The following is a 13,194-nucleotide window of genomic DNA, read 5'->3' on the forward strand; positions in this document are numbered from 1 at the left end:
ATTTTGGAACCGATTCGTGCTCTAACGCGTAATGATATTGCATGGAACTGGTCAAAGGAGTGCAAAACCGCGTTCGATCAGATAAAACGCAAGCTCACAACAGCCCCCGTACTGGCGTATTTTAATGCCACGAAGGAAGTACATGTAGCACTGCAGGTGGACAGTAGTCAACAAGGAGTTGGTGCTGTAATGCTGCAATCCGGACAACCCGTAGAGTTCGCGTCAAGGTCACTAACACCCTCTGAGCGAAATTGGGCGCAAATTGAGAAAGAGGCTCTAGCCATCCTATTTAAATAGAGCGGAACTTGTCAACGAACATGAATGCCGACCCCGGATAATGAATGTGCACTCATTTAATGATATTCCCGACGCGAGACTCGAGGAAGTCAAAGTGGCAAACGAAACCGATAGTGTGATACAGGAGTTGATATCTCTGATTCGTACCGGGTGGCCGAGAAATAAAGATAGTGTACCGGAAGCTGGAAAACCGTACTTTGATTTCCGTGATACGTTAGGATATCAAGACGGTATCGTCGTAAAAGGTGAAGCCCTAGTTATACCGCGATCGCTGCGTGGTGAAATGAAAAAACGACTTCATTGTGCTCATTTAGCATACGACAGCATGATGCGTAGGGCTCGAGGAACTATATTTTGGCCGGACATGTCGAAGGATATCAAGCAAATGGCCGATTCGTGCGAAGCGTGCCAAGAACTCAAACCGAGCAATCCAAAAGAAAGTCTACGACAGCATGTTGAAGGTACCCCATGGGAAAAGATAGGCACGGACCTATTTGAGGTTCAAGGGCGACATTATCTCGTATGTGTAGACCACATTTCAAATTTCATCGAAGTTGATTATCTAACATCGACAACGTCAAGCAGAGTCATCGACGTACTTAGAAAACAGTTTGCTAGATTGGGGGTCCCAACTACAATCGTGTCCGATGGAGGTCCACAATACTCCTCCCAGGAATCCTCAAAGTTCGCAAAGAAAGTGGGAATCAACCAGAAAATGTCGTCGCCGAATCACGCTCAGAGTAACGGAAAAGCCGAGTCCGCCGTTAAAATCATAAAGCATATGATGATTAAGAGTCTTCGAGATGATTCTGATCAGTGCGAAGCACTACTCGAACAACGAAATCCCCCGCGGCAAGACACTGGTAAACGTCCTGCCGAGATGATGTTTGGTCGAAACACTCGATCAATGATACCAACGGTAAAAGTAAAAGGTATCGATACTCAAACTGTGAAACGCAGACAATCCCGAAAAGACACCGTAAAGCGAAGCTACGACAAAAGAACGCGTGTGTTACCGAAACTGTCAAAGGGTCAAAATGTGTATTACAAGAAATCTCCAAGGGACACATGAAGACAAGGAAAAATCATCGATGAGGTCGCCGAGAGGTCGTATACTCTACAAAGTACTGATGGCGCAATATACCGCCGGAATCGAATTCATATACGACCAACCTCCGTTGATGTGCAAATCCGCGATCACACGCCAACTCACGAAATTGACCGTACATCTACTGACCGAAACAGTGTGCGCGACAAGGAAACGGCACGTACCGACATATCGGAGTTCGAAAACACGATTCAGGCCGATACTGGACAATCGTACATTCTCGTAACAACAACACCTGAATCAATCACGCGATCGCCGCGTCCGACAAGGACAGTCCGAGAACCAGCATACCTAAAGGACTAGGTGAGAAACTGATTCAATAACACTTGAACATGTTTTCGGGTTTAACTGCAGAAACTATGTTAAATTGTGTTGTAATTTCTAATCATACTATTAAGTAAATGGTATTTTACCTGTGTTTAGAAATAATAGGACTTTGTATCGAAAATAACTGTGCTCAAATTCTGAATTTGTTAAAGTGTTTAAAGTTTCATTTAAGTAAAATAATTACTCATTCTTTAAAGAAAAAGGGATGCTTTTACCTGACAGATTTGTTTGCTATTTGTTTAATTTGGTAACTTTCCAGTCACCAGAAAATTTAAAGACGTTCTAATAGGAGATTGTACTATCAGGAATGAGAAAATCGGTTAAATTATCTGAATTGTGTCATTCTTATTTTTAAAAATTGAAATCAATTTCAAAATTGGTATTAATGTGTTCACATCAACTTATGGTTGCATTTAGGAGAAAATTTAAACCAAATGAAATAAGTGCGAGGAAATACCGTGATTCAATAAAACTCTTTCACTAGTAACAACTATATTGTACATCCAATCAAACGATCAGTAGTAACAACATCAAGTAGCAAAGTTAAACGGCATATCAAGAGATCTACCTGATAATGTTAATACACAATCTGTTAGTATACAGGCACAATTCCATGATGTCAAACATGTCAATTGAAGGTCGAATGCGTGTATTGTTTAACGGAAATAGGAAGTACATCCCTAGTTGAAAATCCAATGTAGGGAGACAATATCACAATTTCCGCATATTCTAATGAGTCTAAGTTGTCGTCCGTTAATAATATGTTTATTATTGACAGAACAGTGTATTCTCTCAATATTTAAGTACTTCAAAGCAATCCCGGCATTTATTCAGTTTTTTTATCAATGAGTCACATGTGTCCATTTTTCTGTACTTCAGAAACCGGCTACCTATTTTATTACTGTAAAGTTTTTCAAGAAAGATAACTCTTGTATGCAATTACTATGTGTATATGGTTTTATTATAAAACGTCAATTTTTAATCGTTTATAGATAATACATTTTACACAATTTCAGCATTGATTAAATTAATATACAGTAATGCAATACTAATCTATGGCAGTATCATTTTTATTGACATTATTTTGAAAAATAAATGTGTCTTTTCAAAATTCACCCCTTTTTACATACATTTCCATTTAAAATCCTTCAAATTCTTACAACCAATATTTTTCTTGTGGCAGAAAATTTCCTGTACTTCAAAGCAATATAACGAAATTCTACTGGAAATGGTGACACAAACCTATTACCTTAAGGCAAAATCGTTTACATCAATTAGACCTAAATTTGATGCGAATTCACTAGAAAGTTTGTTTCATGTCAATTTAACCTGAACTGGACATGAAATTGACATGAAAGAAATTTCATTTGAAATTGGCCTGATATTAAGATCAATTTCAGGTAAGAATTTTTCAGGTCAAATTGACATCAAGAAAGTTTGCTTGTAGAAAGATGCAAAAACAAGTAAATAGTAAGACAGGAGTAAAGGCTAAGTCAAGGAAACTCTCATTAACTGTCCCACTTTCAAAATAGAGTTAACAACGGCAACATCAACTACTAGATTGGTCATTGTTGCCGTAGTCATGTCACCCCTGCAGGTCGGAGATGGAGGAAAGAGTATAACTGCAGTTACTCAATACATGCGGCATTTGGTTAACCCGTTGTAAATAGCATATACTGTTCTGGGTGCTCTGTTAGCATTATATTTCAGTGAAGTAGCACTCTAACATCGGCATCGAATCGGTGCTGTCGCAAGGAGACTTATCGACCAACATACTGCATACATTACAAACAAAGAAGCATGTCCTTAAATATTTAGGCTGTCGAAAAGACGCGAACCCCAATGAAACTCAAAATCCACTACAACCGTGCTCATCTTCTTTAATTACATGTAACCACTAAGACTCTATAAATAGTTAGTTATTTAGATTGTTTTGGGGATTCTGAACGGCCCATCATCGCAAAAGAGGTCATTAGGGCCAATAAAAAGTAAACAAAACATGTTAAAGGAAAAGACGTCCAGCGAACGAAAAAGGAAAAGAAAAGATTCAACTAGAAATTTAAGAGTGGCTATGGTTTGTTACATATTTTTGAACAGAAATAGAGTTTTTATGAATGTAAAAATTGTACAGATATTGAGTGTTTCGAAAAGAGATTCGAGATCTGTTATATTACTTTAAAGCAAACTCTTGTTTGCTGAAGGTCAATGCAATTTACATTTGCATGGCATTGTCACTGGATAACCTACTTGAAAGCTGTGTCGTTGATGGGACTGTAACTGCCATGCACCATGAGACACAATTCGTAGCGTATTACATATAATACAACACAGACTGCAACTACAATATCCAATCACAGGGGTTGGTTACAAATGTCTAAAATACATAACGGTTATATGCTAAACTGATATGGGTCACACCACACATAAACTTACGTGTGTTGTGACCAATATCAGTATAGCATATGTGTATTTAAGCCATTTGTAACAATCCCCTGTGATCCAATGTAAACAATCACGACGGTTGCTGAAATATTACAGGGCAGCGTGAGACTTGACAATGTACATGTACGTTTTGAATGTGTAAAAAATAGAGAAAATATTAAAAAAACAACCTTTTATTACAACAACAAAAAAGGCAAAGATCTGCAATTTCGTACAAAATTCACATCGGTTGGAATAACCAAAGAAAACAATTATAACACTCATACAATTTATGAGAAATATCGTCTGTTTCACTGCACTGATCTAACCATGAGAGAATCAAACGATCTTCGGAATTTTTACTTCGATTTGCCCGACTTTTTTGGTGATGAATTATCGTCTAGCGGGGATGAAACTTTAAAGCCTGTCAACTTGGAAGACACTGATTTTGAACCAATAGTCACGAATGAAAGTTCATCCAAAATCGTACAATATTTGAATAATCAAACTTCTGAGACAAGGCATATCAGGTTTACCGTTACGTCTAACGACAAAAACGAACCTCATTCCGGTCATATTACAGTGACCGTTTCAACATCACGAAAGAAAACACTGAGGCTGTGGTAGTAATTACCAATTGCAGCCAGGTTTCCATGCAATCAACAAATAAATTCGAACTTTTATCACTGTCAATTCAACTCCTAAAATTAACTCCCACGTGGAGGGCAAGGTTGGATTACGGTGTTGACTGTATTTATGCATGCGCGAAATTTGATCTGGGGTAAAAATTATAACAATGTTATATCTGAATTTCACCTCAGATTTCTATAAATAACTGACCCACCCTATAGACAAATAAAACACAATTGTATTGATAATAAATTGTGGAATAAAATTCAAGTGTTTGTTAAATTTTCAAAATACTACTTTGTTTTGCAGCTATTGGACACTTTGTTGTGGACTGTCGATAAGGCGGGAATTTAAAATTTTAAATGTAACTTGTAAGTAAAAATCGCAAACGTAAGTTTTGAATTTTTTTTCGCTAGCGCGCATAATGTTTGCTTGCAAAGTTCTATCATTCAAATAGATCATAAATGCCATACAAACACAGCGTTTTACTGTAAATGGTTCCTGGCATATTATGCGTTGAGGCATACGAAAGGGTTATGTATGAATGACTCATCCGGAGAAAATCTCGTCCCGGCTGTTTCTCCATAACTGGGATATCATTCACCGATTTCGGTTTTACAGAGTGTAATCTATTTTCTACTCATTGATTCAAATTAGTTTGCCACTTTCACCTTACACAATTTGTTATCAACAGTTTGAAATCCGTAAAATTAATTTTAAAATCAACAGGTTGTAACAATAAAAGACGTTTTGACGGCGCGATAAGCCGTTTTATTACCTGGTATTTTAACATGGCTGGGAACCCAGCATAATGTAATGTGACGTTTTGAGGTAATGCTATGTAATAGCGTAAATCTTTTTGTAATGCAGATATTCCTTGATATTCTGTTGCGGAGGCTTTGTAGAACAGACAAGTGATCAGAATAAATGATTGAATTCGGTATATCATTTGATTTAATGTGAACACTAGACTAGCGAGTTCTAATTAAGGAAATCACCAACCGGAGAACTCTAAGCTTTACCAAACATATAATTGACTTTGGATAGTTTATTCAACCTGTTTTCAGATCCCAATCCGTAATTAGATGGCTAAAACATTACACCATATATAAAAGGGGCACTTTTTTAGAATTTTTTTGCTTGACAATAATTTTGACTTTGTTTATTCTTATTCCAATATCTGAAGCGCAAAACAAATGTCACTATGTATATAATGAGAGAGGGTCACACATATATTGTATACTGTATTTTATGCATATAGACTAATGTATCTTTTAATACGAATTTTCCATCAGGAACACCCATGCAGGTCGGGGATCGAGAAAAGAATATACCTGCTGTAACCCACTGCATATATCGTAAGAGGCGACTAATGAAGAAACCCCCTGTATAATTGGGGATTTGCATTTGTGGCTTCTATTTGGGGACACAAAAGCGACCAAAATAAATTTTCTGCACCCATTGCATTATTTGGGATCTTTATCTTTCATTCTACTTCTAGCTATGTACCTTTATTAACCTATCGCCTTGCTTGACAATACCTCACTTTTGCGCTTTAATGTTGAGCGTGCGCGCAGGTGAGGAAGGCAATGGGTTCTGTCCCCAGGCCGGGACATACCACAGTTCTTAAAATGGTAGTTGCTATTCCCTGCTTTACTTTCAGCATTTAGGGGAATGGCAACAATTGGTTCACCCGTTGTCAATATAATGTAAGCGGATGGAATACTGTGATTGGTGTCTTCGGCATGGTATTTCAGTGATATAGCATTATAAAGTCGGCATCAGATTCGCGTTATCACAGGGAGGTAAGCACTATAACATACACTGTCTCCTGACCACAAACAAACAAACACGCATACACTACATACATGGAGGCACGTCCTTAAATGTTACTAGGACGTTAAACAACATGAAACCACACCAATCCATCATGAAAGTTTTTTTTTCTTAATTTTCACCCCATATTAAGTTCTTACTTTCATACAGATTCCTATAAATAGACTTAATGTTATGTTTACCACAATGTATTTAACGTCATATTGCTGTACAGTGAATACACAGGCAGCAAAGCCTGCGTCCACTAATATCCTAATAAATTCAATTATTCAAAGCATACCAACAGGAACTATACTATGCTTAAGCCTTCCAAAGTTATCTTTCTTTGTCAAGTACGTTTCCCAATTGTGTAGCATATATTAGTGCGGATTCGGTTTTCGTTGCGGTCGGTCTAGCCATTGTGAAAGGTATTTATTGTTTCAAAATAGATATACTTGATACAGTACTGTTTCGAGGTTATTATTATATATATATTATAACTTTGGTTCGATGTGTTTAAAAGGACAATTTAGTAAATTACTTTTTTTTTGATAATCTTGGCACAAAATTAATCATAATATTATAGTTTGATACTCTTTATGAACAATTCATGTCGATAAATTTACGATTTTAATGAGTAATGAAAATACAAATACGCTTAAGCAGCTGTCGGTGACTTTCTAGCTAACAAAAGTGTCTTTCCAGCTGAGGAGACAGTGTTAATTCTCGCTTTATGTACCTACATTTGTAGCTTCTTTTGGATACAAGTACTGGCATTTATTCTGAATAAAAAGCATCTTCCAAACAATATTTTAATCAACGTTTTAAATGAGTAATCTATGTTACGTTTAAACCTATTACTATCGTACTTTCTGCGATTTGAAATTCTCCCTGTGGTACCCTCTCAGTGCGTTCTTTCTCTAAATAGGTCTGTTTGTTTTTATTCAAATCCAATTGTTAACAAAAATATCTTTTAACTTTTATATGTTATGATACTTATAATTTTTGCTTGCGATGCATTGTGTAAATTCAAAGCGACACAAATGTGTTACGAGGGAAATCAGACTTATACCTTACACTGTAATGTCGGTCGACAGCGTGGTATTGTCACTGAAAGGCCAGGATATTGCGCTATTTCGGTCGTAGCTTTTTTTATCACCGCCTTTCCCAGAAGATGAAACTGACAACACTGGGCGTTGACTTCAGGTCATGCCATTACCAAACACGTTAACTTTCGTTAGGAGATATACATCTTCAGTATCGACTCGATTTGCAGGATGTCATTAGACTAAATAGCCCCTTTACCATAGAACACTGTATGTTATTTATAATGTTGGATAGTTGAGTAGTTTTCATTACAACCTGGAACAGTGTATTGGTGATTTTATATTGTATGCATTACAATTAAGACATATTTCCGAAAAGTTAAAGATTTTTTAAATTTATTTTGTATTCGTAACTGAGCACTTTTTTCAGTTCTTATTGAAATAAACCAATCCTTTCCTTTTTTTAATCATACAGTTAAGAGGTTTTACATGAATTTGTTAACAGAATGCCTGATGAAATTCAATGAATGATATTTTGATAATATGGATAATTGAATAATAATAATATAATAATAAATAATATACAACATTTATATAGCACCCTATATAATTTGTAAAATTACTCTAAAGCGCTTTACAACATATGGATAATAGTAATGGTTATAATTGTGAAAACAAAAAACAAAGGCTTACAATCACTTTTATACATTTAAGCAAGCAATGTGCACATAATTGAACAAATAAAAGGGTGGTATTTACATGACGTCTTTGCAAAGATTCTAAAATGCAGACGTGAAGAGGTGAGTTTTGATGTCCCTCTTGAACTTGGCCAGGGTATTTGACTTTCTAATAGCAGATGGTAAGCTATTCCACAACGTAGCCGAAACCCTCCCAAAGCATCTTTTTCCGTAGGTCACAGTACGAGATTTTGGGACACACAACGAAGATTCTGACCCCGACCGCAGTGATCGTGACGGCTGATACAGGGTAACTAACCGTGCTGCAGTGTTCTGGAAACACTGCAGACGACTAGTTAGTTTATCAGATTTACCACAGAGCAGGGCGTTACCATAATCCAACCGAGAGGTAACAAGTGAATGCACCAAAATCTTGCATGCATCTGCAGTTAAAAACTGCCGAATACACCCGATGTTCCTGATCTGGTAGTAACAGGATTTGGCAATAGCGTTCACTTGTTTCTCCATGTTCAGTGAACTATCAAAGTATACCCCTAGGTTTTTAATAGCTAGAACAGTCTCAATAGTTCTGGCACCGACCTTGAGCTGCAGAGCCATTTTTTGCTGACACTTTGGGGAAAAGACGATTAGTTCCGTCTTTTCCTGATTAAGCCTAAGCATGTTGGCGTTCATCCAGATACTGATATCTGTCAGACAAGCTTCCAGATTTTCTGAGACGGTATTCCAACTGTCCTGTGGTTTGATGACCATGTAAATGTGTGTGTCATCGGCATAGCAATGACAGCGAAGTCTATGGCGACGACAAATCTCTCCAATCGGTTTTGAGTACATACAATATGTCGTTGTCCTAACACCGACCCTTGAGGAACCCCGAAATCTAGTACTTTGTCATGTAAGGTTGAAGATCCGATGGCAACACACTGTCGTCGTTCACTCGGGTAAGACTGTATCCAGCTTAGTGCGGTATCAGTCACTCCATAAGAGTATTCCAGACGTTGATAAAGTATGCCATGGTCGATGACGTCAAATGCAGCTGACATGTCCAGCATGATAAGCACCGCTCTGAACTTGTTATCCAATGCAGAAGCTATATCATTATGTACACGTAGGAGGGCCGTCTCAGTAGAGTGTCCCATGCGGTAGGCCGATTGCATGTTGTGATTGAGACTGTTTGCATGGAGATGAACCTCTAAACGCCGGGACACAACCTTCTCCAAGATCTTAGACAGAAAAGGCAGATTTGAAACTGGGCGGTAGTTTTTCAACTCCTCCTTGTCCATTCCAGGCTTCTTTGACAATGGTCTGACATGTGCCTTCTTGAAACATAATGGAACCTTTGACTCAGCCAATGATTTGTTCATGATTGAGGTAATCAACGGAAGCAGTGCTTCAAAACATTGCTTTAATAGGTCTGTAGGCAGTGGATCAAGCTCGACAGGACTTTGATTGCGAGGTCATGAGGTCATGGGTTGTTGGTGAGAGCTTTGCCAATGGTTCCCCATCAAATGCAATGTCAGCATTCATGACAGAGATGTCAATGTCAGCAGAGGTGTTCACTTCGGCAATATTTTTCCTGATTGAGCTGATTTTATTCAGAAAGTAATCACTGAACTTGCTTTCTAAGTCTTTTTCAGAATTACAGCTTGGTAGGATAATTTCACCTTTCTGTCCCATTAAGTTTTTGGTGAGTCTTAAAAGCTGTCTATTATCCTTGCCGCACTCTTCGATTCTTTACGAATGATAGCCTTCTTTGACTGAAAGAGTAGTGAACCAACTAGCCGACATTGCTCTCTATACATCTGTTGGTGAACGGTTAATTTGGTCCGTCGCCACTGTCTCTCTGCTTTTCTACGCGTAAATTTTCATTATACCACGGGGCATTTGGTCTCACAGTTATCACCTTAGTTTGCAGAGGTGCGTGTTTCTCTATAAGGGCTTCTATACCAGATGTGTATGCTTCAAAAAGATCATCAACCTCGCCTTCAGTAGATGGAAGGGCGGAACAAGACTGAATGTCATTGTTGAAATCTGGTATTGAAATTTCGCGGAATTTCCGGAAGCTCACTTCTTTCTTTGCACGAGCTGGCTTACTACAATTCAGTGTTGTGTGGACAGCAAGATGATCACCGGATTGGTTCCCCTTTACATCACTTAGACATGGATCAATCACTGAAATAGCTCCATGAATGACTGAGTTATCTTCCCTCGTTATGGCCACATCCAGTGTGTGGACATGGGTGTGTGTAGCCCCTGTCACATGCTGAATCAAACCCCTGGAATCTAGTAGACCAGAGAACTGGCGAGCATCAACATTAGATAGATCGTCTAAGTGGAAATTTAGATCACCCGTGATAATAATCTCTTGTGGTACAACAACTTGGTGGTCTCAAAAGGTAGACCATTCATCAAAAAACACTGTATTTCGGAAAGCATTCTGTTTAGATGGTGGAGGCCTGTAAATGATACACAATCTAAATTGTTTATCACCAGCAATGACAGAATAAGTCATGTGCTCAAAGTGTGTGTATACATCATCATGGCTGGAGGAGAGATGTCTCACACTTAGGCCTTTCTTAAACAGAACAGCCACCCCACCACCACGTTTGCCGACTCCAGCATTGTGGTGGAATTCATAGCCTGTTGGTACAGTATTAGCTCAGCTAGGACCTGGTCATCAATATCTGAACCTTACCAGGTTACTGTCAATGCAAGAATGTCAATGTCCTGAGATGTTACAAAATCCCCGATGGACAATGACTTATTCTTCACTGAGCGACAGTTTAAGGACACTAAATTCAAAGGAATAACTGACTTACATTGACCAGCTGTTGTTGGCTTGATGACATGTAAATTCTCGTACGATACTGATGATGTCGGAATCCGAGTGGAAATATCGTTACGAGAATGCACAATAGTGTCGATGCCCGATACTTCTGTAGGTGCAGTGTGGCCCTGCAAGAAAGAGTGCGAGGCAGACAGACCATTTGTAGTGACCAAATGGATGAGGTCATCAGTGTTCAGGCCCGAGTGGGTAAAAGCACTGGTTCCGTTTGAATTCGCTGTCAATTAACCTACTGTCTTAACATCTAGATGAACCACTTTCTCCAATTTTTCTCCCAGTACCGTACCAGTGTGTTATTTCAATCTTCACCTCTCAAAAATAATCGCATGTATTACCTCCCCTTCAGACATACACGTAACTGTTGCAATGAATCATAATCTAACAGTGGAATGGATTTGTTTGTTTGTTTGTATTTTACGTCCAAATAACAACTACGGTCATTAAAGAACCTGCCCGATTTTGTTGGTGGTAGCAAACCGGTGTACCCGGAGAAAACCACCGACCTACGGAAAGTGCCTGGTGACTACCCCATGTAGGCACTGAACCTGCGACCAAGAGGGCTAGTGGTAGTAGAATGTCAGACGCCTTAACCGGTCCGCCACCGCGGCCCCCTGTGCTCTTAACAGGAAAGCAAATGTCAAATAGGTCAATCATGTTATTAACTTGCAATAATATCTTGCATGTTGTTTTCTATGTTAAGACAAGAGGGGGATAAATGATTATTTGCCAAGCATCTTGGAGAGGTATATTTATCTCAAGCGACACAGGAATGGGTCGAATCTTGATATGATATTCGTTTATTCGGTCATGAAGGAGCTATCAAAACGGAAGGATATCTAGAGAACCAGGGGCTTTGCAGTCGACCTGTTGCTGATTACCGGGTCGATGCCACTGACAAAAAGAATATGTACAAGAAGGAACTACTATAGAACGAAGAACAATTTGTTTGTTTGTTTGTGTTTTACGTCCTATTAAAAGCTATGGTCATTAAAGGACGTGACAGGTTTCTGTGGTGGAGGAAAGAAGGAGATCCCGGAGAAAAAACCACCGTCCTACGGCCAGTACAGGCCTCGAACCCTCGACCCAGTGGTGGAGAGCTAGTGGTAGCAGAATGTCAGACGCCTTAACCACATGGCCACCGCGGCCCCCCGAACGAAGAACAAACATCTTTGTTAATTACAATATGGATGACCAATACCCTCCTTTTTAAATGATGGGAAATAGACACACTATGCCAGTCTGTAGGGGATTATAACTGGATTACACGATGACACTAACCTACACCTACAACGAACAAAAACCGGAAACATGAGCAGAGATCGGCATAAATATCTTTAGAGAAAGTAAACCGAGAATGTACGATTTACTATGATTTGAGGATTAATTTATTCAACTCACTCAGTAATTATGCCCTTAACCATAACCATATCGATATTGAAATTATTTTACATGGCTGTCCTAATTGTGAAGGTAATACAAACAGACTAATGCTTCGTGATATACATTACTTTATAGGGAAATCCAAACGTTTTAACTTTTACAAGATCTAGAAAGCCATTATATTGACAAAAACTGTAATTTTCTATGAAAACAGTTGAACATGGTTGTGAATTTATTTGATTATGTAATAAATATATATTTTCATTTAATTATTTTGTGCTCCTCTACACAATGTTTTACCTATGCTTTTGATAAATGTACATATCGGGTTAAATCTGTAGATTAAATAGTTACATATAAATAATTAATACACAGTTCGGGTGGTGATGACCTGTGCAGTACTTGCACATGGACTTTTGGTCTATCTACCTAACCGTATCGAATGTTAAATAGTAACTCATGTGTACACGTGTAATTATGATAATTAATAACTATATTTATGTTTTGTTTGTGTATGTGTGTCTGTGTGTGTATGTCCTATGTTGTATTGTAAGTAATCAAAAGTGAGTTACCTCCCTTTAATTACTTTATCGTTTACATTTATGTATTTTCATTTCAAAATATCTATAA

The 13,194-nt window shown here is 38.2% G+C and overlaps 1 protein-coding gene across 1 annotated transcript; it reads left to right on the forward strand.

Moving 5' to 3' along the window:
- The first annotated feature begins 337 nt into the window (after nucleotides 1-337).
- Nucleotides 338-1,369, forward strand: LOC110467122 (uncharacterized protein K02A2.6-like). Its single transcript, XM_021524052.1, has one exon. It carries the CDS (start codon nucleotides 338-340, stop codon nucleotides 1,367-1,369), a length of 1,032 nt encoding a protein of 343 aa, XP_021379727.1.
- Nucleotides 1,370-13,194: the final 11,825 nt, after the last annotated feature.

Source organism: Mizuhopecten yessoensis, unplaced genomic scaffold (genome assembly GCF_002113885.1).
Source record: "Mizuhopecten yessoensis strain PY_sf001 unplaced genomic scaffold, ASM211388v2 scaffold11161, whole genome shotgun sequence".
Lineage (NCBI taxonomy): Eukaryota > Metazoa > Mollusca > Bivalvia > Pectinida > Pectinidae > Mizuhopecten > Mizuhopecten yessoensis.

Coding starts and splice junctions, on each gene's coding strand:
- LOC110467122 (XM_021524052.1), top strand. CDS start 338: ATGAATGTGCACTCATTTAATGATATTCCCGACGCGAGACTCGAGGAA.